Source organism: Oncorhynchus tshawytscha, linkage group LG25, assembly GCF_018296145.1.
Source record: "Oncorhynchus tshawytscha isolate Ot180627B linkage group LG25, Otsh_v2.0, whole genome shotgun sequence".
Taxonomy (NCBI): Eukaryota; Metazoa; Chordata; class Actinopteri; order Salmoniformes; family Salmonidae; genus Oncorhynchus; species Oncorhynchus tshawytscha.
Window position 1 is genome coordinate 994,329 of NC_056453.1, and position 26,049 is coordinate 1,020,377.

A 26,049-nucleotide genomic window follows, 5' to 3' on the forward strand; every position below is an offset into this window, starting at 1 on the left:
GCCACAACATGGCGGATATCTTTTTGGGTTGTGTTGGTCTCTGAGCGCCGTACTCAGATTATTGCATGGTTTGCTTTTTCTGACAGCGGTTGCATTAAGGAGAAGTATATCTTTAATTTTGTGAATGACACTTGCATCTTTTATCAATGTTTATTATGAGTATTTCTGTAAATTGATGTGGCTCTGTGCAAATTCACGGGATGTTTTAGAGGCAAAGCCAAATGTAAACTGAGGTTTTTGGATATAAATATGAACTTGATCGAACAAAACATACATGTATTTTGTAACATGTTGTCCCGGGAGTGTCATCTGATGAAGAATCTCAAAAGGTTATTGATTAATTTGATTAATATTTTTGTGACTCCTCTCTTTGGTTGGAAAATCGCTGTATGCTTTCTGTGACTAGTTGCTGCCCTAACATAATATGTTCTGCTTTCGCCGAAAAACTTTTTTGAAATCGGACACTGGTTGGATTAACGAGAATTTTATCTTTAAAATGGCGTCTAATACTTCTAAGTTTGAGAAATTTGAATTATGAGATTTCTGTTCATCCTCTAGCGATCCTCTAACCCGTTCCTAGACAGGTTAAAGGTCATCACATTTCACATTGGATTTCTTAACAAAAAGGTAAGACTGCAGTGGCGTTCTGCACATACAAGCTTGTTAGCAATCTAGCTAAATGTTTGCTCTGGTCCAACGTTAAACCAACTGAAGTTCAAAGACATTAAACTTTCCTCCATAGAAGCCGTTCATCTGTAGGTATAATTCTGTGGGCCTAATTCAGCTTCAAAGCAAGCGTCCTCCATCCTCTCTCGCTGTCTCCTCACCCTCAAAATTTCAGTTGCATCTCGCACCCTACACTGACAGGCAGCAGTGTGTTTGTCTTTCATTATGCTTAAACCATGCTGTTAGGGCAAAATAAAATTTGCTCTTAATGAATTTCCTATACAGATTAAATTGCTTACCCGCTCCACAGCAAGCTACTTTATCTGCACTTAATTTAATGTTTGCTTAAATCATAATAATACAGAGGTTTAAAAAGGAACAGAAAGGAATGATGTAAACCGGTACTTTTTGGGGGTTCGAACCAGTTCAGAACTTTGCTGGTCGGAGCAGTGGAATAGAACAAAAAAAAGTATCATTCCGTTCAGAACAAAACAGACTGGCAAAATTGAAACTTTTAAATTAAAAGTAGCCTAGTTAATATGAGGTGGAAAATGTAGCCGTCTGTAACTGGCCGATTTGCCCACAGCCGGCACTAATGTAAAACATTGAATAAACATAATCAATTCCAAAGCAAAGATCTGAGGCCATATGTATTAAGTGTCTCAGAGTAGGATTTGCTGATCTAGGATCCCCCCATAGCCATGTCATCTTTTTCATTGTGCTCTAAAAGGCAGAAATCTGCACTCCTACAGCATGTTGCTTGATACATAATACGGCACCAGATAGCATATGAAAGGACACAGCCTTCTACTGGCCCCTAGTGGACAGAAACTCGACTGATTTCAGAATATAAGTCACATGATACTTTCTTGGATTTCAAATAAAGCTCATCAACACAGGTTTTCCATCTTTGAAAACACACAGACGCACACCTGATATGTGCGGATCATGTCCTGGCAGTTCTTGCGGATCTGCTCCGTCTCCTCCTTGGCCTGGGTGAGTTTGGCCGTGGTCTCTCGTAGTTTAACTTTAGTCTCCTGTGACGAGAAGAAGCCAGTGAATGTTACAGTTTTTCGCAATCACAGACAAGCATTTTGTGAACAATGTCATCAATTTTCAAAACCCTGTACACACGACACAGAACTGTGGCCTTTTGCAAAACAGTAAATGTATTTTCAAAATGCAGTTGCCATCAAAAATAAATGGTCCCATAAAAATTGCAAATACATTACACAAAAGAACACGACTGCCGACAAAAAGATGATCAAACATACATACCACTTGAGTCAAGTTGACAAAACAAAAGTTAGCTTGTCTAAATAAATAAAAACATTTAAATCAATATTTCTTTACAGTCAATCAAATGCAGTCACACAAATACAACCATCAAAATGTGCAGAATTATGGGTAATTTGGCTACTCTCATTTTATCCTTACTTCATACACATCAAATCAAAGATTGTTCCATCGGTATAATCACAAACCAATTGCAATTACATTGCAGGGGTTGTCATTAACGGTTGCCTGATGGCCCGGGGATAAGGCGAACTGAACAGTCAGGCAGGTGGAATTTGGTCCTGAAGACAACCGTTACTTTGCATTGACTATAGTGTTCCATTTGTTCATGTGCATCACACAACAACAAAGAAACAAGGAAATATATAACAATTCTCCCTACATTGTGTTCATAAAAGAAAATAGATTATTTTCATCAGAATAATTTACTTCCTTTCATTTTTAACAAAAGCCTGACCACCTAGTTTAAGCTCAAAAAGTAAACACAGGGAAAAAAATGTATGCCTGCCAAATGCGGGTAACTTGGTTAAATTCTTGGTGACAGGGGGGCAGTATTGAGTAGCTTGGATGAATAAGCTGCCCAGAGTAAACTGCCTGCTACTCTGTCACAGATGATAATATATGCATATTAGTAGTAGTATTGGATAGAAAACACTCTGTAGTTTCTAAAACTGTTTGAATGATGTCTGAGTATAACAGAACTCATATGGCAGACAAAAACCTGAGAGAAAAATCCAACCAGGAAGTGGGAAATCTGAGGTGTGTAGTTTTTCAACTCTGCCTATCCAAGATACAGTGTAAATTTAGTCCGATTGCACTTCCACTAGATATCAACAGTCTTTAGAACCTTGTTTGAGGCTTCTACTGTGAAGGGGGAGAGAATGAGAGCTGTTTCAACCAGAGGTCTGGCAGAGTGCCCTGAGCTCAGTCTCGCGCACGCCCGTGAGATTTAGCTGCGTTCCATTGCATGTCTAAAGACAAAGGAATTCTCCGGTTGAAACATTATTGAACATTTATGTTAAAAACATCCTAAAGATTGATTCTATACTTCGTTTGACATGTTTCTACGAACTGTAATGGAATTTTTGGGACTTTGTCTGGATCTAGTGCTCACGCCTCATGAATTTAGATTTGTGAACTAAACGCGCGAACAAAAAGGAGGTATTTGGACATAAATTGACTTTATCAAACAACACAAACATTTATTGTGGAACTGGGATTCCTGGGAGTGCATTCTGATGAAGATCAAAGGTAAGTGAATATTTATAATGCTATTTCTGACTTCTGTTGACTTCACAACATGGCGGGTATCTGTATGGCTTACTTTTGTGTCTGAGGGCTGTACTTATTGCATGGTTTGCTTTTTCCGTTTTTTTTATCTGACACAGCGGTTGCATTAAGGAGAAGTGGATCTATAATTCCATGCATTACACTTGTATCTTCTATCAATGTCTATTATGAGTATTTCTGTAAATTAATGTGGCTCTCTGCAAAATCACTGGATGTTTTGGAAGCAAAACATTACTGAACATAACGCATCAATGTAAACTGAGATTTTTGGATATAAATATGAACTTTATCGAACAAAACATACATGTATTGTGTAACATGAAGTCCTATGAGTGTCATCTGATGAAGATCATCAAAGGTTGGTGATTAATTTTATCTCAATTTCTGCTTTTTGTGACTCCTCTCTTTGGCTGGAAAAATGGCTGTGTTTTTCTGTGACTAGGTGCTGACCTAACAATAATTTGGTGTGCTTTCGTCGTAAAGCCTTTTTGAAATCGGACACTGTGGTGGGATTCAATCCCTATACCAGTCTGCTGTTCCCACATGCTTCAAGAGGGCCACCATTGTTCCTGTTCCCATGAAAGCTAAGGTAACTGAGCTAAACGACTACTGCCCCGTAGCACTCACTTCCGTCATCATGAAGTGCTTTGAGAGACTAGTCAAGGACCATATCACCTCCACCCTACCTGACACCCTAGACCCACTCCAATTTGCTTACCGCCCAAATAGGTCCACAGACGATGCAATCTCAACCACACTGCCCTAACCCATCTGGACAAGAGGAATACCTATGTGAGAATTCAACACCATAGTGTTGAATTCAACACCATAGTACCCTCCAAGCTCGTCATCAAGCTCGAGACCCTGGGTCTCGACCCCGCCCTGTGCAACTGGGTACTGGACTTCCTGACGGGCCGCCCCCAGGTGGTGAGGGTAGGCAACAACATCTCCACCCCGCTGATCCTCAACACTGGGGCCCCACAAGGGTGCGTTCTGAGCCCTCTCCTGTACTCCCTGTTCACCCACGACTGCGTGGCCACGCACGCCTCCAACTCAATCATCAAGTTTGCGGACGACACAACTGTGGTAGGCTTGATTACCAACAACGACGAGACGGCCTACAGGGAGGAGGTGAGGGCCCTCGGAGTGTGGTGTCAGGAAAATAACCTCACACTCAACGTCAACAAAACTAAGGAGATGATTGTGGACTTCAGGAAACAGCAGAGGGAACACCCCCCTATCCACATCGATGGAACAGTAGTGGAGAGGGTAGCAAGTTTTAAGTTCCTCGGCATACACATCACAGACAAACTGAATTGGTCCACTCACACAGACAGCATCGTGAAGAAGGCGCAGCAGCGCCTCTTCAACCTCAGGAGGCTGAAGAAATTCGGCTTGTCACCAAAAGCACTCACAAACTTCTACAGATGCACAATCGAGAGCATCCTGGCGGGCTGTATCACCGCCTGGTACGGCAACTGCTCCGCCCACAACCGTAAGGCTCTCCAGAGGGTAGTGAGGTTTGCACAACGCATCACCGGGGGCAAACTACCTGCCCTCCAGGACACCTACACCACCCGATGTTACAGGAAGGCCATAAAGATCATCAAGGACATCAACCACCCGAGCCACTGCCTGTTCACCCCGCTATCATCCAGAAGGCGAGGTCAGTACAGGTGCATCAAAGCTGGGACCGAGAGAGTGAAAAACAACTTCTATCTCAAGGCCATCAGACTGTTAAACAGCCACCACTAACATTGAGTGGCTGCTGCCAACACACTGACACTGACACTGACTCAACTCCAGCCACTTTAATAATGGGAATTGATGGGAAATGATGTAAATATATCACTAGCCACTTTAAACAATGCTACCTTATATAATGTTACTTACCCTACATTATTCATCTCATATGCATACGTATATACTGTACTCTATATCATCGACTGAATCCTTATGTAATACATGTATCACTAGCCACTTTAACTATGCCACTTTGTTTACATACTCATCTCATATGTATATACTGTACTCGATACCATCTACTGTATCTTGCCTATGCTGCTCTGTACCATCACTCATTCATATATCCTTATGTACATATTCTTTATCCCCTTACACTGTGTATAAGACAGTAGTTTTGGAATTGTTAGTTCGATTACTTGTTGGTTATTACTGCAATGTCGGAACTAGAAGCACAAGCATTTCGCTACACTCGCATTAACATCTGCTAACCATGTGTATGTGACAAATAAAAATTGATTTGATTTGATTAACAACAAGTTTATCTTTAAATTGGTGTAAAATACTTGTATGTTTGAGGAATTTTAATTATGAGATTTCTGTTTGAATTTGGCGCCCTGCACTTTCACTGGCTGTTGTCATATCGATCCCGTTAGCGGGATCTCAGCCGTAAGAAGTTAAAGGCACAGTCAACTTAGTCTACGTAAACTTCTGACCCACTGGAAGTGTGATACAGTGAATTATAAGTGAAATAATCTGTCTGTAAACAATTGGTGGAAAAATTACTTGTGTCATGCACAAAGTAGATGTCCTAACCAACTTGTCAAAACTATAGTTTGTTTACAAGTCATTTGTGGAGTGGTTGAAAAATTAGTTTTAATGACTCCAACCTAAGTGTATGTAAACTTCCAAATTTAACTGTATACGGGTAAGAGTTTAGCTACAGTTTCAGATATACGTTTCAAATTTTGACAGAAAGTTGTTTTCATTGCAAGTTAAAGCATGATGTTAGCAAGCTAACATTACATTTATGATTTGTGTGTAGTAATGAGCTCTCAGAATGTCACTTCCGGATTGCTAGTTATAGCTAAAGTTTAGCTAGCTAACTAGCTAACATTGAACCTATTTGGTTAACTTTAGCTAGCTATGACAATCGGTTTGTATTGCTAGTACTCTATGGATTAGTATTATGGTTAATTGTTTAAACAGGGAGCTAGCTAGCTTAACAAAAGACCCCAAGTTAAAGCTGACTGTTAGCTGTCTGGCTCTCTAGCTAACATTACGTTTATGATCTGTGTAATGTTATTTCAGAATGCCATTTTGCATTGCTAGTTATAGCCTAATGTTAGCAAGCTAACTAGCTAACTATGACTTTCAGTTTGTATTGCTAGTGCTCTATGGATTAGGATTATGGTTCATTGTTTAGCTAGCATGTCTAAACAAAAGACTCCACTTCGCCAGATAATTACATGACCCATCAATATAGCCAGGTGTGTCTGACGGTGATTACGGTTATTTATTGTGAAATAACGCAAAAATATTTATAATCGGGAATTAGTCTTTCAGCATCAGTAAAATTCCTGACTCTCCTCCACCAGTCTTACAAGAAGAATGGTCTAATGCCTCCCATCAAAAAGAGAGCTGGCCCAAGCAAGCACAGGTTGCACCTGAAGCATGAGGACTTGCAGCGAATTGTGAACTTCAACAACTACGCAGAGGATAATGCAATAGTGTTATCAAGACACCACCCAGGACACAAACACTTTGATGGAAAGCTGATGCCATCCCATGTGACAAAAGCAGCAGTGTGGCATCTCTATAAGGAATAAATTACTACACTTGGTATGTAAAGCATAAACAACACGTTTTGAGTATTCAATTGACCTCCAACATGATTGGCACTACATTTATTTATCTGACATTATTTCTGTATTTTCCAGAGGTACGTGTAGTCGGGCTATGTGTTATCATTTTAGGTGTGTTATCACTTTCAGTTTCCAAGATGTTTCAAATCAAATCAAATTGTATTGGTCACATGCATATATGTTCAGCATATGTTATTGCGGGTGTAGCGAAATACTTGGTGTTTCTAGCTCCGACAGTGCAGTAATATCTAACAAGTAATATCTAACAATTTCACAACATATACACAATACACACAAGTCTAAGTAAAGGATTGCAATTAAGAGTATATAAATATATGGATGAGAAATGTCAGAGTGGCATAGACTACATTACAGTAGAATAGTATAGAATACAGCATATACATATGAGAAGAGTAATGCAAGATATGTAAACATTATTAAAGTGACTAGTGTTCCATTTATTAAAGTGGCCAGTGATTTCAAGTCTATGTATATAGGCAGCAGCCTTACTGTGCTAGTGATGGCTATTTAACAGTCTGCCCAATGCAACGGTGATGCGTTGGGCAGACCACACCACCCTCTGGAGAGCCCTGCGGTTGCGGGCTGTGCAGTTGCTGTACCAAGCGATGATAGAACCCGACAGGATGCTCTCGTGCATCCAAACGTTTGAGGGTTTTAGGTGCCAAGCCAAATTTCTTCAGCCTCCTGAGGTTGAAGAGGTGCTGTTGCGCCTTCTTCACCACACTGTGTGTGGGTGGGTGGACCATTTCAGTTTCTGTATGCAGTATTGTATTTGTATTTATTATGGATCCTGCTCTGCACATTTGTAGGTAAAACTTAGGTGAAACTTACCTGATAATGATGCATTAAAAAAATGATTACGTTTTACATTACATTTTCCTTTGATAAATTTATTTTAATGTTATTTTGTTGTTTGCAGGCGCACTATTCTTCTGATCCTATGCAGCCAGGTTCCATCAACTTTTTAACCCATCGCAAGTGTGGCTTGTTTGGTGTCTGCTGTGAAGGAATACCACAAGTCAACTACTTGACTGATGAAGGCATGTCATCCAGCAAAGGCAGCAGCGCAGTCTTCAACTACATGCACCATTTCTTCACCAACTATGGAGTTGGGGAAACATGTGTGGACCTGAATTGTGATAACTGCAGTGGCCAAAACAAATTTGTACCTGACGGACCATGCACAAGCTCCACCACAGTCTGGACCTTCCCTTCCTGATCACAGGCCACATCAAGTTTGCTCCGACAGGTGCTTCGGCCTCATCAAGCAGTGCTTCAGAAAGACCATTGTGACCATTTGTCTGAGATTGCTGGTGTTGTGAAGGGCAGCACTGTGACAGAGGTCAACATCCCACAGCTGGATGGACTGGAGGATGGTACGGTGCTGGTGGAAAGCTATGGCTGACAACAACACCTGACTCCGTACTTCAGGCTACTGCCACAGATCAAGCAGTACCAGCACTTCAGGTGAATATCATTTTCATTGCATTGTATGAGGTTATTCTTCTTATCTAAAATTGGGAGGTTCATTGACTTTTCGTCAGCCTAAAAGATGAGTAGACCTAATGAACAGCAAATGCACTAGCCTATGTCAATCTACTATCCCTCATAGTACAAAAGTTGACCCATTCTATTCTGTGTGAGAAATACATATTCCAAACAGTCTGGGACAGTTGTGGGATGCTCTAGATCCCAAATTAATACAACCACGAGCATCAAAAAAACTGTTTTAAGCAATGAGCCTGACGCAACAGATCAGAATTTTCAGCTTAAAATGGTGATAAACTATTAGGCTATTTCTTCACATTATAAGAGCAGCAAGGCAGTAGGCTATAAGCGTGAATGTTCCATTAACAGGAAAATACCATTATCAAAAGCGACCACAAATGTGATTATGCAGGAAATGCTTTTATTATAAAGGTGCATTTATAATGGTGAAAATGGTCTTCCCAAACTTGAAACTCACGCACTGTGTATGAATGCCAGTTACGCTGTACACTCGATTAATGTGCTTCATTTTAAAAAGGTATTTGGACACTTTAGTTGTGATTAAAACCTTATCACAACATATAGGCCTTAATCTTGTCTTTACATATAGTAAATAAGTGTGAACTTTGTTTTGATTTAGAATGAACCATTATCATGCATCTGTCTCTGAAATAAATACATGTCATCTATGCACTTAAATAGCAAATGGAGGATGCTTTTCCCATGGTTAATTTTCATGCCAGCCAGGTACCCGATACTCCTGTTGTAAAGACAAGCAATGTGCTAAATACTAGGAAAGTTGATAAATATAGCAGGCCTAGCCTTTTGAAAGCTGATGGAATCCTCCTCTTTTTAATAGAGGCCATCACTCTGTTTTCTCCTGCAATTGCAAAGCCTATAGAAATGTTGCGCAACATGAGCTCATACGCTCTCGTGAAGAGTTTGATTAGATTTTCGATAACATTTTCATTGATGTCAGAATGATTAGGGGGACAATAGAGTGCTGAGTAACATGCAGTTAGGAAGTTTGGCAGGCTACTAATGACCAACAGCATCATAGCTTGGAGAAACCTAATTACTGTGACTAAACAGTCACCTGGGATTTGACTGCCATCATGACTCGTGCCTGCCCGTGTGGCGGTAATATGGTCACTGTAACAGCTTCTTTTTATGATGTAAAATATAAAAGAGAATGATATCAACCTCTGCAGTCAAATTACTAACATGAGCGCCAATGCTGATAAATATGCATAACAAACTCATTACACTATTGTTGTTCTAAATTAAAACAACCTCAACTTACAGTTAGGCCTAATTTAAATTTTATTGTTAAGTAATTTGCACAATTATCGCCCATTCCATTTGTCATTAATTCAGTAATTGGCATAGTTTGCCTCAGCTTGACAGAATCAAGGATATGTTTCGCATTATTCCAGAGGTCTACTGCAACATGATGAATGTTATTGTTTCCCTTACAAGACATTCAATTAGTAATAGAGTTATAGTAAATAAAACAGTTCCATAAGAGCTTATTTTTACAAAGTAAAACATAAAATAGAATAGTAACAACCCCCAAGGCACACATCAAATGATTTGCTGCTGATAAGCATAACAAACTCATCATTACATAATTCTCTTTCTAAATTAATTCAACCTCTTCACCCTCATCATTCAGTTAAGCGTAATTTAATTTCAATTGTGAAGTAGGTGCACAATTATCGCCCATTCACCTAATTGTCATTCATTCAGTAAGGAGAGAGACGCATTTGCGCCTATTGCACATTGTCTTGGCGGGTTAAGTTACGAATAGGTGTGAAAAAAAAAACTGGTTAAAGGGCTCTAAATACTTTTCTATTTGTGATTTCAAAATTCTGACAAATGAGCCGTGTAAAATACCACCAAGTCAGGGAAGGAGCCGGACAAAGCTTTTTATTTTTTTTATCTACAAAATCAAGCGACAAAGTCCATTATTTTTGTATGTCGATACCATTGCAAATGTGTGTTTCCTGGAGTCGCATTCTTGCTTTGTCATCAAAACAGAGGTAAGGCATGATCTCTCTTAAGCGATCCCATGAAATGGTTTCTCCAAAGAAAGGTATCCCATATAGAGTACCAGTCAAAAGTTTGGACACACCTACATTATTTTTTAAAACTATTTTCAACATTGTAGAATAATAGTGAAGACATCAAAATGATGAAATAACACATATGGTATCATGTAGTAACTAAAAAATGGTTAAACAAATCCAAATATATTTTATATTGGAGTAGCCACCCTTTGCCTTGATGATATCTTTGCACATTCTTGGCATTCTCTCAACCAGCTTCACCTGGAATGCATTTCCAACAGTCTTGAAGGAGTTCCCACATCTGCTGAGCACTTGTTGGCTGCTTTTCCTTCACTCTGTGGTCCAACTCATCCCAAACCATCTCAATTGGGTTTAGGTCGGGTGATTGTGGAGGCCAGGTCATCTGATGCAGCACCACACTACTCTCCTTCTTGATCAAATAGCCCTTACACAGCCTGGAGATGTGTTGGGTCATTGTTCTATTGAAATACAAATGATAGTCCCACTATGCGCAAACCAGATGGAATGGAGTATCGCTGCAGAATGCTGTGGTCGCCATGATGGTTAAGCGTGCCTTTAAATCTAAATAATTCCAAACATTTGACTGGTACTGTATGTCTGACCAGAAGCTCTCCATATATACACCAGGCAGTGTCTCCTTGCTCCCTGTGCACGTCAGCCACAGTACAGTGCCTGATGTGCCGTAGCATGTCAGAAAACAACAAAAGCTGGTGAGTGCGTTGCTGATGTTTTTTGCTTGAGATGTCGGGCCTGCTCTCTGCTCTCTCAGATAATCAGACTGTGGCTTGTTCTATCCCAACAATGCCGTCGCTTCCACTCTCCTGCCTCTCACCGTTTAATTTGGTGGTGGCACAGGCACCTGCTCAGTGCGCATCGTTCACACTTTTTAGTGCTTAGGCCTCGGAGGTGTAGGTTCAGGCTGTGGCTCAGAATAATAGATATCAGAAATATGTTTAATGTCTTCCCCACCTTCTGAGTCGTTTTCATTTAGATCTTGTAACGGTGCTAACACAGCATGTGCATCCATCAAGTGTTATTTATGTGTTCATTTGTGATGCTATCCTTGATATGATCCTGCTAATGTCATATGCACGTGTGCGCACATGCAGCTATCCATCCAACGTTATCATGATTTGTTATAATAGATATTATACTTTAGTAATCCACAATGACCTGGCAATGTAAAATTCTAATAATGAAATTATCTTCCATATTCCTACAGATACCTTGCAACTGGAGATTCCTTCAAAATCATTGCCTACAGTTACCGTGTACAGTGGTTCCTCCTTTAAAAGTTGCAAGCTTGCACCGTGGGACTTAGAGGTTGGCGTCAGGGCTTCATTGCTCTTGACCACCACAAGGGGTGGTTCCAATTATGATTTTTTGACGCGAGCCACCCGTCCCTGGGTGAAGATGGCTGACAAAATGTACAATTGAGAGGAATATTTTAGTTCATGTAGAGACAATGTAGAGACAAACGTTTGTGCATATTTTTTTGTCATGAAGTTAATTTACGGAAATCGCTATTTAGCAAGTTATCTGACTTGCTTGTGTTGCGAGAATGAATTTGTAATTCGTGTTGTTTAATGTTTTAGGGACTCCTGAGAAAACCAACAAACCAGGCTGTCGTCTTGTGAAACATTGGTGTAAAGAATCTAGCTAGCTAAAGCATTTACTGCAAATTGAATGTACAATTGTGTAAGCTTGCCTTGCAATGCAGCTGAAGTAACATAGCTAGCTAACTATTTACTTGCTTATTGTGTAGTGGAGGATAAAAATAACTGTATGCCTATGGATGTGTAGCTAGCACAGTTGACACTATCGAGGTGCGGATGTTTACTTTCTACACAAGTTGTTTTTTTCCAGTTTTGTCCGACGAACAGATTGTACTGGTAAAATAAAAAGGGATACATTTTTTATGGAATTCTAAGCATCACTCCAGTCAAAACAGGGTCTGCGAACGTTCGATTACATTCATTTTCTATGGGCTCGAGCTAGTGTTCCAGTTTAGCCAACGTTTTTCAGCCTTGGGTGAATTTTGACTTGTTCTATTGTCCAGCCTATAGATAGCCAGAGCGAACTTAACACCCGAATGTCCATTGAGAAAGCACAACGACTATAACATTTAGCTAAGCTAAGAATGACTAGAATAATCAAGTCAATAAACGTTGGGTAGTTAGCCTATAGTTAACATACTGGCAGGTTTGATGTATAACTACTACTACATACTGCTGTAATGATATGCTGTGTGGTTCGTAAGGACAGCGTAGCTAACAAATTGTCAGCCAACATAACGTGCAAGGTAACTTATTTGAAAAGTCATTACTTTCTTACATTGAGAAGCAAGCTACCTCTTGGTCATTAGGGCAAATCTGGTCTGTGATAGGAGGGGGGGTTTCACACCTAGCTCGGCTATTTGACTATTCTTTAGTAATGGTTGAATAGTCTATTGTCCAGCTATTAGCCCCCCTCCCCAATTATGCAACACATTTTTATTCCCATCTCTTTCCTTTCCCTCTTCCATGCGTCATCATTCTTCTCCCGAGTGGCTCGCTTGTGGGCGTGCTGGCAGGATATGGCAGCATCTTCGGTTGTGCGTCAAGAATTCTGCATACAGTAGCACTATTGCATAGTTACAATGTGTAATCACTGATGTCCCAGGAGCAGTAAACACTGTTGAAGTGTATAATTGTAATACATACATGCAGACAAAGCATCATTCAAAGACTGGAGTTTGATATGACTGAAAAATAATGTCTCAGAGATTCATACCTGAACCACCTTTGTTTGCCAAGGAAGAGTGCATGATCAGTGAATATATTCAATGTACAGGCTAGAATGTGGGAATCTCATGCGTGGTAATAACTACAGTACATGTGTATATACAGTGGGGCAAAAAAGTATTTAGTCAGCCACCAATTGTGCAAGTTCCCCCACTTAAAAAGATGAGAGAGGCCTGTAATTTTCATCATAGCTACACTTCAACTATGACAGACAAAATGAGAAAAAAAATCCAGAAAATCACATTGTAGGATTTTTAATGAATTTATTTGCAAATTGTGGTGGAAAATAAGTATTTGGTCACCTACAAACAAGCAAGATTTCGGTCTCTCACAGACCTGTAACAACTTCTTTAAGAGGCTCCTCTGTCCTCCACTCATTACCTGTATTAATGTCACCTGTTTGAACTTGTTATCAGTATAAAAGACACCTGTCCACAACCTCAAACAGTCACACTCCAAACTCCACTATGGCCAAGACCAAAGAGCTGTCAAAGGACACCAGAAACCAAATTGTAGAACTGAACCAAGCTGGGAAGACTGAATCTGCAATAGGTAAGCAGCTTGGTTTGAAGAAATCAACTGTGGGAGCAATTATTAGGAAATGGAAGACATACAAGACCACTGATAATCTCCCTCGATCTGGGGCTCCACGCAAGATCTCACCCAGTGGGGTCAAAATGATCACAAGAACCACACGGGGGGACCTAGTGAATGACCTGCAGAGAGCTGGGACCAAAGTAACAAAGCCTACCATCAGTAACACACTACGCCGCCAGGGACTCAAATCCTGCATTGCCAGACGTGTCCCCCTGCTTAAGCCAGTACATGTCCAGGCCCGTCTGAAGTTTGCTAGAGAGCATTTGGATGATCCAGAAGAAGATTGGGAGAATGTCATATGGTCAGATGAAACCAAAGTAGAACCTTTTAGTAAAAACTCAACTCGTCGTGTTTGAAGGACAAAGAATGCGGAGTTGCATCCAAAGAACACCATACCTACTGTGAAGCATGGGGATGGAAAAATCATGCTTTGGGGCTGTTTTTCTGCAAAGGGACCAGGACGACTGATCCGTGTAAAGGAAAGAATGAATGGGGCCATGTATCGTGAGATTTTGAGTGAAAACCTCCTTCCATCAGCAAGGGCATTGAAGATGAAACATGGCTGTGTCTTTCAGCATGACAATGATCCCAAACACACCGCCCGGGCAACGAAGGAGTGGCTTCGTAAGAAGCATTTCAAGGTCCTGGAGTGGCCTAGCCAGTCTCCAGATCTCAACCCCATAGAAAATCTTTGGAGGGAGTTGAAAGTCCGTGTTGCCCAGCAACAGCCCCAAAACAATCACTGCTCTAGAGGAGATCTGCATGGAGGAATGGGCCAAAATACCAGCAACAGTGTGTGAAAACCTTGTGAAGACTTACAGAAAACGTTTGACCTCTGTCATTGCCAACAAAGGGTATATAACAAAGTATTGAGATAAACTTTTGTTGTTGACCAAATACTTATTTTCCACCATAATTTGCAAATAAATTCATTAAAAATCCTACAATGTGATTTTCTGGATTTTTTTTTCTAATTTTGTCTGTCATAGTTGAAGTGTACCTATGATGAAAATTACAGGCCTCATCTTTTTAAGTGGGAGAACTTGCACAATTGGTGGCTGACTAAATACTTTTTTGCCCCACTGTAGGACTTGCATCCTTGGCACAATAAAATAATTATATTCTACTCTATCCATATGTAACAGTATAGCTTCCATCCCTCTCCTCGTCCCCTACCTGGGCTTGAACCAGGGACCCTATGCACACATCAACAACAGCCACCCTCGAAACATTGTTACCCATTGATCCACAAAATCCACAGCTTTTGAAGAGCAAAGGGAACAACTACTTCAAGGTCTCAGAGCGAGTGACTTCACCGATTTAAACGCTATTAGCATGCACCCTGCTAACTAGCTGGCCATTTCAAACCGGTTACACCCACTTTGAAAAAAAGAAAATATACACAGTGAGATATTTGGCGAAATACACCGACATGCCTCTCCATAGGAAAACAATGGGGGGAGCTCAGCGGGCAAGGGCAAAAAGTATTTTGGGGCTAGCATTTGATGACAACCAAGCTAGCTGCCCAGGCTTACATAATTAGAAAGAGGAGATTCTCATGAATAAAATGGCGTCCGACTTGGAAAAAAATCTAAATATACACATTGCGAAATAAACAGACATGCCTATATTCCCCCCCATAGGAAACAATGGGAAGACCGCAGAGTTCCAATATTATTTTTGTTGTTTACATTTTAACTATAAAACAATGTGAGCAGGTCTCATTGCCAACCATAGCAAAGCAGGCATTGTGACGTTGAACAATAAGTTGGGAATAGAACGTTCGGAAAGCGAGTTGGTGCCACGGTGCTCAAATTAACTAATAGGAGCTGGCAGCACTAAAATAAGGCATGTTTTTTCATGATTACTTCAAAACGACACCAAGCAGCTGGGAAATATGGTCATATTATGAAACTGGGCTCCACGGCAGATGCAATTAACTTGTTCTTATCAGAAAATAACGTTGTTAAAAAATTCATGTATCTAGCCTACTATCTACATGGATTTCAGAGCACTCTCGTTGAGTGTACCAGAGCGCAGAATACCAGAGCACAGTAGCCTAATAAACAAATAACCACATTTTGTTAAAAAAATTGATGAAAAAATACAGATGTTGATTTAGTTATGGATCCATAACAAATTACTATGGGAATAAATATCACTGATTTATAGATGTATTGGAACAAAGTTGTCTAATAAAGGCGAACAATTTAGAATCCTCCAATCCTGTAGCCTACTCAATCACGTTGTACAGCGCCATGTTTTCCATTCCATCCAACGGAAACACCATAATATTAATCAAATTAATTAAGCCACATTTCTTCAAATCAATTCCATATACTATGTTACTACAAAAAAGTTTTTAAATTCTTTGGTAATGCCAATATGGAATATGAACAAATGCTTCTCAAAGATGCCCTCTGGTGGTCAAACTAGCAATAACTTAAAGTAAACAGAAGAAATGGCTGAGAATTAAGTGACGTGCCACAGAATGCAAGGTGTGCTGCAGTATGACGCAACTTTTAAAGGAGGAACCACTGTAGGGCACTGCACGGTTGGGTGACCAGGGCCATCTGAGACTGCCTCCTGGGGGAATTTGGGCGTTTGAAGGCAACCTGTGTCCTGCATAACTTGCACACGAGGACCAGGAGAGGATCTGCCCCTCGCTGCCGTGTGCCAGAGGAAAGGTCTGCTGCTCTGCAGGATGTTTCAAGGATGGAGTCGAACAACGCAGTAAGAGAGGCAATCCTTGTGCAGGAGATCTTCATTTCCTACTTCTTCGAAGAGGGTGCTGTTCCCTGGCAATCCCATAGACTTTACTATGCACAACCAAAGGCTCTTTCAAGAGCCTTCCGCATAGCAATAAGAGTAATCTTCCATTTACTTAGCTATGTCAACTGTAGTTATTAAATTCCCAGTTTTTCTCCCTTTGATTTCTACTTCTCAAGTGAGGGTGCTGTTTAGGTAAGGGTGATGTCTGTACAAAACCAAAACATGCTCTTAAAATGTGTGAAAGTTAAATATTTCTAAAAATATATTTTTGAATTTCCCGCGCTGCCTTTTCAGCGCAATGTTGTTCTTACCTCTTTCCTTTTACAGTCTCTCACACCTCTCTCCACCATCTCCCTGTTTTTATCATGCACACCAGATGTGCATTGAAGTACAGATTTAACTTGTATTCATTAAATTACAATTCTAATATTTATATTACATGCATGTATATAGAACACTTGGATAATGAACTTTTTCAATAAAGCGTTTCACATTCTCTACTGGTTGAAATTCTCTCATTTCATTAAATACTCCACCTATCCTGTGCTTATCAGATCAATGCAGATGAAGGAAATTAACCGGTTTTAGAGTATTTACATGACACATAGGAAGTGTACTGTTTTTAAATTCTAGTTCTGTATATATGAATTACAAATCAGCCTTAAGCTAGTTAAATCATGTTTCTAGTCTATTAGTTACAACGTGTAACCATTGATCTCCCAGGACCAGGAGTGGTAAACACTGTTGAAGTGTATAATTATAATACATTAATGCAGACACAGCATCACTCAAAGACTGGAGTTTGATACTCCTGGTATTGGATATGACTGAAAAATACATTAATTCCTGAACTGCACCTTTATTTGCCAAGGTAGAGTCAAGGAGCATATTCAATGTACAGGCTCCAATGCGGAGATCTAATGTTTAGTAATAACTAAATGTATATACACAACTTTTTTTCCACATTTTGTTACGTTACAGTCTTATTCTAAAATATATATATTTTTTAATGTAAAACATAGCAATCTACACACAATATCCCACAATAACAAACCAAAAAAGTATTTTACAAATTTTTGCAAAGGTATACATTTTTAAAAACTGAAATACCTTATTTACATAAGTATTCAGACACTTTGCTATGAGACTCGATATTGTTTCCATGGAGATGTTTCCTTGAGATGTTAGTACAACTTGATTGGAGTCCACCTGTGGTCAATTCAATTGATTGGACATGATTTGGAAAGGCACACACCGGTCTATATAAGGTTCCACAGTTGACAGTGCATGTCAGTGTAAAAACCAAGCTATGAGGTCCAAGGAATTGTCCAGTTTCCAAACAGGATTGTGTCGAGGCACAGATCTGGGGAAGGGAACAAAAACATTTCTGCAGCATTGAAGGTTCCCAAGAACACAGTGGCCTCCATCATTCTTAAATGGAAGAAGTTTAAAACCACCAAGACTCTTCCTAGAGCTGGCCGCCCGGCCAAACTGAGCAATCGGGGAAGAAGGGCCTTGGTCAGCGAGGTGACCAAGAACAGGATGGTCACTCTGACAGAGCTCTAGATTTCCTCTGTGGAGATGGGCCAAAGGGCACTTAAAGGACTCTCAGACCATGAAAACCAGATTCTCTGGTCTGATGAAACGATGATTGAACTCTTTGGCCTGAATGCCAAGCGTCACATCTGGAGGAAACCTGGCACCATCCCTACGGTGAAGCATGGTGGTGGCAGCATCATCCTGTGGGGATGTTTTTTAGCGGCAGGGACTGGAAGACTAGTTAGGATCGAAGAAAAGATGAACGGAGCAAAGTACAGAGAGATCCTTGATAAAAACCTGCTCCAGAGCGCTCCGGACCTCAGACCGGGGCAAAGGTTCACCTTCCAACAGAACAATGACCTTAAGCACACAGCCAAGACAACGCAGGAGTGGCTTCTGGACAAGTCTCTGAATGTCCTTGAGTGGCCCAGCCAGAGCTTGAACCTGATCGAACATCTCTGGAGAGACCTAAAAATAGATGTGCAGCAACGCTCCCTATCCAACTTGACAGAGCTTGAGAGGATCTCCAGAGAGGAACAGGAGAAACTCTCCAAATACAGGTGTGCGAAGCTTGTAGTGTCATACCCTAGAAGACTCGTTTCTGTAATTGCTGCTAAAGGGGCTTCAACAAAGTACCAAGTAAAGGGTCTAAATACTTATATAAATGTTATAGTGTGTAGATTGATGAGGGGGAAAAACAATTGAATCAATTTTAGAATGAGGCTGTAAAGTAGCTAAATGTGGCAAAGGTGAAGGGGTCTGAATACTTTCCGAAGGCACTGTAAATTCTACTCAATCCTTGGGCTTCATTAATACCATTCAGACTGTTTTGAAGTTGATACAACCGGCTATGATAGCTGAGGTTCATAACAAGGTTCGAGACTAATATGTAAACCAAACGTTTTAGGGTCCATATACAGATCGGCTACATAGCTAGCTACACATCCATAGGCATACAGGAATTGTTATCCTCCACTGCACAATAAGCAAGAACATAGTTAGCTAGCTACGTTACTTCTGGTGCATAGCATGAAAATATCAGCAAGGCAAGCTTTTTTTCTTCAATTTGCAGTAACTGCTTTAACTAGCTAGATTCTTTACATCCACTATTTCACAAGACAACAGCCTTGTCAACTAGTTCTCAGGAGTCCCGAAAACATTAAACAACGCGAATTACAATTGCATACTCATGTCATAACACCCATAAAGCTAGCTAGCTGTATATTTTTGTATGATTTGTTGTGACGTTATAGTTACTTACATTTGCTTCCATCCTAGTATTTTTGTCAGCCATCTTTGCTGAAGAAATTCTCCAGCGTTGGGTCGCATAGCTTCAAATTCGTCATGGAAACCACTCGATATGACTGGTCATCGCCCAGCGGTCGCCGCTAGTGATTTGCATAAAGTTGTCAAATTTACTTTTTCCACCACCTCCCACACCACGTCCGTGCCGCCCAACGGTCCCCTGCCCACTCTGCTTTTCACCACTTTACTTCCATTTAAATTTAATGGGAAGTGGCGTTTCCCCACACAGCACCACGTGTTAGTGTACACGAAGGGTCACGGAGTGATGAAACTCGAAGACTCCAACAGGGTGAGTCAACACTTCTGTGAGGCAGAAATATAATTTGTTTGTGTTGTGCATGAAGAAATATGGAAAGTAAATTGTTCACCACGAAAACCAAGCATTAGATGCGACTTTGAAGAACAGTGAGGATGAAGTAGATTATCTGGTCCAGACAGCTTCCTGATTATGATGAACAGGATGAAATTCATTGTGGCAGAATCGTAGATTATCTGGTCAGGACAGCTTCCTGATTATGATGAACAGGATGAAATTCATTGTGGCAGAATCGTAAGTAGGCCTACCTCATAATTGTGACAGTATTTGGAAAGATAACACATTGGCAATTTAGTTTATTTGAAAATGGCAACGTCCAAGGCATTCTATTTTCTGTGTTGATAGCCCAGCGGTAAAGTCGCCGTCGATTATTTGCTATGTTGATACGATACGGGAGTAGCCTAGTCTACAATATCTTTATTGGATGTGCTGTTATTATTTACTTAAAACCTCTTAAATGTAAAGTCCCCATATTTGGGGACCCGATTAGATGCATTTTATTCAATTCAGTCTGGTATGAGAACGGTAGCCCCTATCTGCAAAAGCAGGACGTCTGCAGAAAGCTGAGTATCTTTTGACCTGAGACAGGCTATTGACCTGAGACACTTACTACCCTATATGGGCATACGATTGTATAAGGGAAGGCGATGGCTGCTACCTACATTCCGGTTAGCGTTGTGAAGCATAAACTAAATAAACACGAAATACGTTGATTCACACCGAAAGACGGGTCTCCACAGATCATGAGGATGTCTTATTTGTCTGCCTGTGACTTACCGTTATTGACAACAGCCCTGAGAGTCAAAATGTTCTTTACACAACGTTTTCACCAAACAGCAAACATTTTACAAGGTAAGCTTCGATTTGGTCTGTGTTTGAGCTATAGCTACATGGGTGTATGAAATTAATCCAAAGGTTTGGTAGGAACAAATTTAGGCTATTGCCAATGTTATATGAGTTAATGGCAACATCGAATGTCCACCGAGTGACTATATCTTTGCGCATTAAACATATGATGAAAACACTTGGATATCCCCTGTATGTCCCCTGTCACAAACCTCGCTGAAGAGGGTGCCTCTTCCTGTTCGGGCGGGGCTCGGCGGTCGTCGTCACCGGCCTATTAGCTGCCATCGATTCCTTTTTCCGTTTGTGTTGGTTATTGGTTAATTGGGTACACCTGTTTTGTATTAGGGTTTGTTTGTAGGGTATTTAAGGGCACTAGGCCCGCTGGGTATTTGTGCGGGCTTGTTAATTGTTACTCTGTTTTCATATCTTTATTCTCCGGTCTATTTCGTCCTGTTGTTTTGGACTGGCAACTTATATACGCCCTGTGTGTTGGCGTAATCGTTTTGGTTGCACCGGTGAAATAAATTTGATAAAACGACAGAACCCTGCTCTCTGCGCCTGATTCCACCCACCACTCATAGTTATTCGTAACAGAAGCCCGCACTGAAGAAATGGAGTCAGCAGGAGCAGCGACCACCCCTCTCCCCACTATGGAGGAGCGCGTCCATCACCACACAGCTGTCCTCCATCGGATTGGTACGGCGATGGATCAGATGATGGAACGATGATAGAGGAGTGGTCTACCGACGTCTATCTCAGCTCTCCCACTGTCGACACCACCTACTCCACCTACGTCGTCCTCTGGGTCCGGCGCACTGCGTCTCTCCCCCCCGAGGGAGTACGATGGAGCAGCGGCTGGGTGCCAGGGATTTTTGCTCCAGTTAGAGCTCTACCTGGCTACCGTGCATCCGGCTCCCTCGGGTGAGGAGAGTGTGAGCCTCCTCGTCTCCTGTTTAACGGACAAGGCCCTGGACTGGGCTAACGCGGTCTGGAACAGTCCAGACTCGGCTCGGGACAACTACCTGGAGTTCACCCGCCGTTTCCGAGCTGTGTTCGATCATCCACCAGAGGGTAAAGCGGCGGGTGAGCGACTGTTCCACCTCAGACAGGAGATGAGGAGCGCGCAGGACTTCGCGTTGGAGTTTAGGACCCTAGCTGCTGGTGCTGGGTGGAATGACAGGACCCTGATGGACCATTACCGGTGTAGTCTCCGGGAGGACGTCCGCCGGGAGCTAGCTTGCAGAGACACAACTCTCTCCCTGGATGAACTTATAGACATGTCTATTCGATTGGACAACCTGCTAGCTGCCCGCGGGCGTTCAGAAGGGGTCCTGTTAATTCCACCTTCCAGCTCTCCCACTCCCACTCCGATGGAGTTGGGAGGAGCTGCATCTAGGGGGACCAGAGGGGGCTCCTCCTGCTCCTATTGTGGACGGAGAGGACACACTTCGGACCGGTGTTGGAGGAGTCCCTCTGGGAGTCGAGATGGTCGGCGGAGCACTCCTCGGCCACCCCAGGTGAGTAAGCACCAAACTCACTCAGAGCTCCCTGTTGGTCACCTGTTTTTGTTAATTTCTTTCCCTGCGTTTTTACCTCTCTTCAGCATAAGGCGCTAGTCGATTCAGGCGCAGCTGGGAGTTTTATGGATCGTGGACTCGCCCGTAAATTGGGTATTCCGTTAGTGCAGATAGACCCACCTGTCCCCGTGCACTCCTTAGATAGCCGACCGTTAGGGTCAGGGCTGGTCAGGGAGGCCACGATTCCGCTGGACATGGTAACGCAGGGGAATCATAGGGAGAGGATCAGTTTCTACCTTACTGATTCACCTGGGTTCCCGGTGGTGTTGGGGGTTCCATGGCTGGCTATTCACAATCCCGTTATTTCCTGGAAACAGGGGGCTCTTAAGGGGTGGTCAGACGAGTGTTCAGAGAGATGTATAGGAGTTTCCATCGGTGCCACGACGGTGGAGAGTCCAGACCAGGTTTCCACCGTGCGCATTCCACCCGAATATGCCGATTTGGCTATCGCTTTTAGTAAGAAGAAAGCGACCAAATTACCACCTCATCGACGGTGGGATTGCGTGATAAACCTCCAGGAGAACGCTGCACTTCCCCGGAGTCATGTGTACCCACTGTCACAGGAGGAGACGTTGGCTATGGAGACATATGTCACGGAAGCTCTGAGACAGGGGTACATTCGGCCCTCCATGTCACCCGTCTCCTCGAGTTTCTTTTTGTGAGGAAAAAGGAGGGAGATCTGCGTCCGTGCATTGATTATCGAGGTCTCAATTCGATCACAGTGGGTTTTAGTTATCCGCTACCTCTCATCACTACGGCGGTGGAATCATTCCACGGAGCGTGTTTCTTCACAAAACTGGACCTCAGGAGCGCGTATAATCTGGTGCGTATTCGGGGAGGAGACGAGTGGAAAACAGCGTTTAGTACCACATCAGGCCACTATGAGTACCGCGTCATGCCGTATGGGTTGAAGAATGCTCCAGCCGTCTTCCAATCCTTTGTAGATGAGATTCTTAGGGACTTGCACGGGCAGGGTGTGGTAGTCTATATTGATGACATCTTGATTTATTCTACTACACGCATGTTTCCTTGGTGCGCAAGGTTCTTGGGCGACTGCTGGAGCATGACCTATACGTCAAGGCTGAGAAATGTGTGTTCTCCAAACCAGCCGTTTCCTTCCTGGGTTATCGCATTTCCAGCTCAGGGATGATGATGATGGAGTGTGACCGCGTTAACGCCATGCGTAATTGGCCGACTCCGACCACGATAAAGGAGGTGCAGCGGTTTTTAGGGTTTGCCAATTACTACTGGAGGTTTATCCGGGGTTTTGGCCAAGTAGCGGCGCCCATTACCTCACTGCTGAAGGGGGGACCGGTGCGTCTGCGGTGGTCAGCAGAGGCTGATGGAGCCTTCAACCAGTTGAAGGTACTGTTCACTGGAGATCCCGTGTTGGCGCATCCGGACCCTTCGTTAGCATTCATAGTGGAGGTGGATGCGTCCGAGGCTGGGGTTGGAGCCGTGCTGTCTCAGGGCTCGGGCACGCCACCGAAGCTCCGTCCCTGCGCTTTCTTTTCTAGGAAGCTGGGTCCGGCGGAGCGGAACTATGATGTGGGGGATCGGGAGTTACTAGCTATGGTAAAGGCCCTGAAGGTGTGGAGACACTGGCTAGAGGGGGCTAAACACCCTTTTCTCATCTGGACTGACCACCGTAATCTGGAGTATATTCGAGAAGCGAGGAGACTGAATCCGCTTCAGGCTAGGTGGGCCATGTTCTTTACACGTTTTAATTTTACGATCTCTTACAGACCAGGTTCCCTCAACACTAAGGCTGACGCGCTGTCCCGTCTCTATGACACCGAGGACCAGTCCATCGAACCCACTCCCATCCTTCCAGCCTCTCGGCTGGTGGCCCCAGTGGTATGGGAGGTGGACGCGGACATCGAGCGGGCGCTGAGGTTTGAACCTGCGCCTATACAGTGTCCGACTGGTCGAAGTTACGTACCGCTTGGTGTCCGTGATAAATTGATTCGGTGGGCTCACACACTACCGTCTGCGGGTCATCCGGGGATTGATAGGACAGTGCGGGGTCTTAGGGGGAAATACTGGTGGCCCACTTTAGCTAGGGATGTGAGGCTCTATGTCTCCTCCTGTTCGGTATGCGCCCAGACTAAGGCTCCTAGGCACCTTCCTAGAGGGAAGTTACAGCCCCTCCCGGTTCCACAACGGCCATGGTTCCATCTCTCGGTAGATTTTCTTACTGATCTTCCCCCATCTCAGGGGAACACTACCGTTCTGGTCGTTGTGGATCGGTTCTCTAAGTCCTGCCGTCTCCTCCCATTGCCTGGTCTTCCTACGGCCCTACAGACTGCAGAGGCTCTATTTACCCACGTCTTCCGGCACTATGGGGTTCCAGAGGATATAGTCTCCGATCGGGGTTCCCAGTTCACGTCCCGGGTTTGGAAGGCGTTTATGGAGCGTCTGGGGATCTCGGTCAGCCTTACCTCTGGTTATCACCCCGAAAGTAATGGGCAGGTGGAGAGAGTAAACCAGGAAGTGGGTAGGTTTCTGAGGTCGTATTGCCAGGACCGGCCAGGAGAATGGGCGAGGTACGTCCCGTGGGCAGAATTGGCCCAGAACTCTCTTCGGCATTCGTCCACGAATATGTCGCCATTCGAATGTGTACTGGGCTACCAGCCGGTCCTGGCTCCGTGTCATCAGAGTCAGACCGAGCCTCCTGCGGTGGAGGAGTGGGTACAGTGCTCTAGAGAGACCTGGCGGGCAGTCCAGGATTCTCTCAGGCAGGCCAGTGAACCAGGATGACCGCCACCGTAGTGAGGCCCCGGTGTTCGCACCAGGGGACAGGGTCTGGCTCTCGACCCGAAACCTGCCCCTCTGCCTGCCCTGCCGGAAGCTGGGGCCGCAGTGTGTGGGGCCATTTAAAGTCCTGAGGAGGATAAACGAGGTTTGTTATAGATTGCAACTTCCCTCTTATTATCGCATTAACCCCTCGTTTCATGTGTCTCTCCTCAGGCCGGTGGTAGCTGGTCCCCTACAAGACAGTGAGGTACCGGAGGTCCCTCCACCCCCTCTGGACATCGAGGGGTCCCCGGCGTACACAGTACGAGCTATTCTGGACTCGAGACGCCGGGTGAGGGGCCTGCAGTACCTCGTGGACTGGGAAGGGTATGGTCCGGAGGAGAGGTGCTGGGTACCGGGGAGGGACATTTTAGATCCTTCCCTCTTAAGGGATTTCCACCGCCTCCACCCGGATCGCCCTGCGCCTCGGCCGGGGTCGGCGCGCTGCGGGAGCCGCGCGTCAGGGGGGGGGAGGGGGGGGTACTGTCACGAACCTCGCTGAAGAGGATGCCTCTTCCTGTTCGGGCGGGGCTCGGCAGTCGTCGTCACCGGCCTATTAGCTGCCATCGATTCCTTTTTCCGTTTGTGTTGGTTATTGGTTAATTGGGTACACCTGTTTTGTATTAGGGTTTGTTTGTAGGGTATTTAAGGGCACTAGGCCCGCTGGGTATTTGTGCGGGCTTGTTAATTGTTACTCTGTTTTCATATCTTTATTCTCCGGTCTATTTTGTCCTGTTGTTTTGGACTGGCAACTTATATGCGCCCTGTGTGTTGGCGTGATCGTTTTGGTTGCACCGGTGAAATAAATTTGATAAACGACAGAACCCTGCTCTCTGCGCCTGATTCCACCCACCACTCATAGTTATTCGTAACATCCCCCTACACCACCACAATGTTTGACAGAGGTTGGTGTTGTATACATTTTGTTTTTATAACAAATAGCATTTAGGAATTGCAAATATGTAATAGCACTGGAATTATCTAATAAGACATACGCCACTTTGGAGAGGTTTAGGGACACTTGGAAAAGTCCTGTGACCACACCTGACACCACTTACT

General features: G+C 43.2%; 1 protein-coding gene across 2 annotated transcripts in view; it reads right to left on the bottom strand.

Moving 5' to 3' along the window:
- Positions 1-26,049, bottom strand: part of ccdc186 (coiled-coil domain-containing protein 186) — a 1,196,038-nt gene that overhangs the window by 60,413 nt on the left and 1,109,576 nt on the right. For both annotated transcript variants that reach the window (XM_024387342.2, XM_024387343.2), the window contains exon 7: positions 1,599-1,703. In XM_024387342.2, the coding sequence (XP_024243110.1) occupies positions 1,599-1,703 (105 nt within the window). The remainder of the gene's footprint in view (positions 1-1,598; positions 1,704-26,049) is intronic.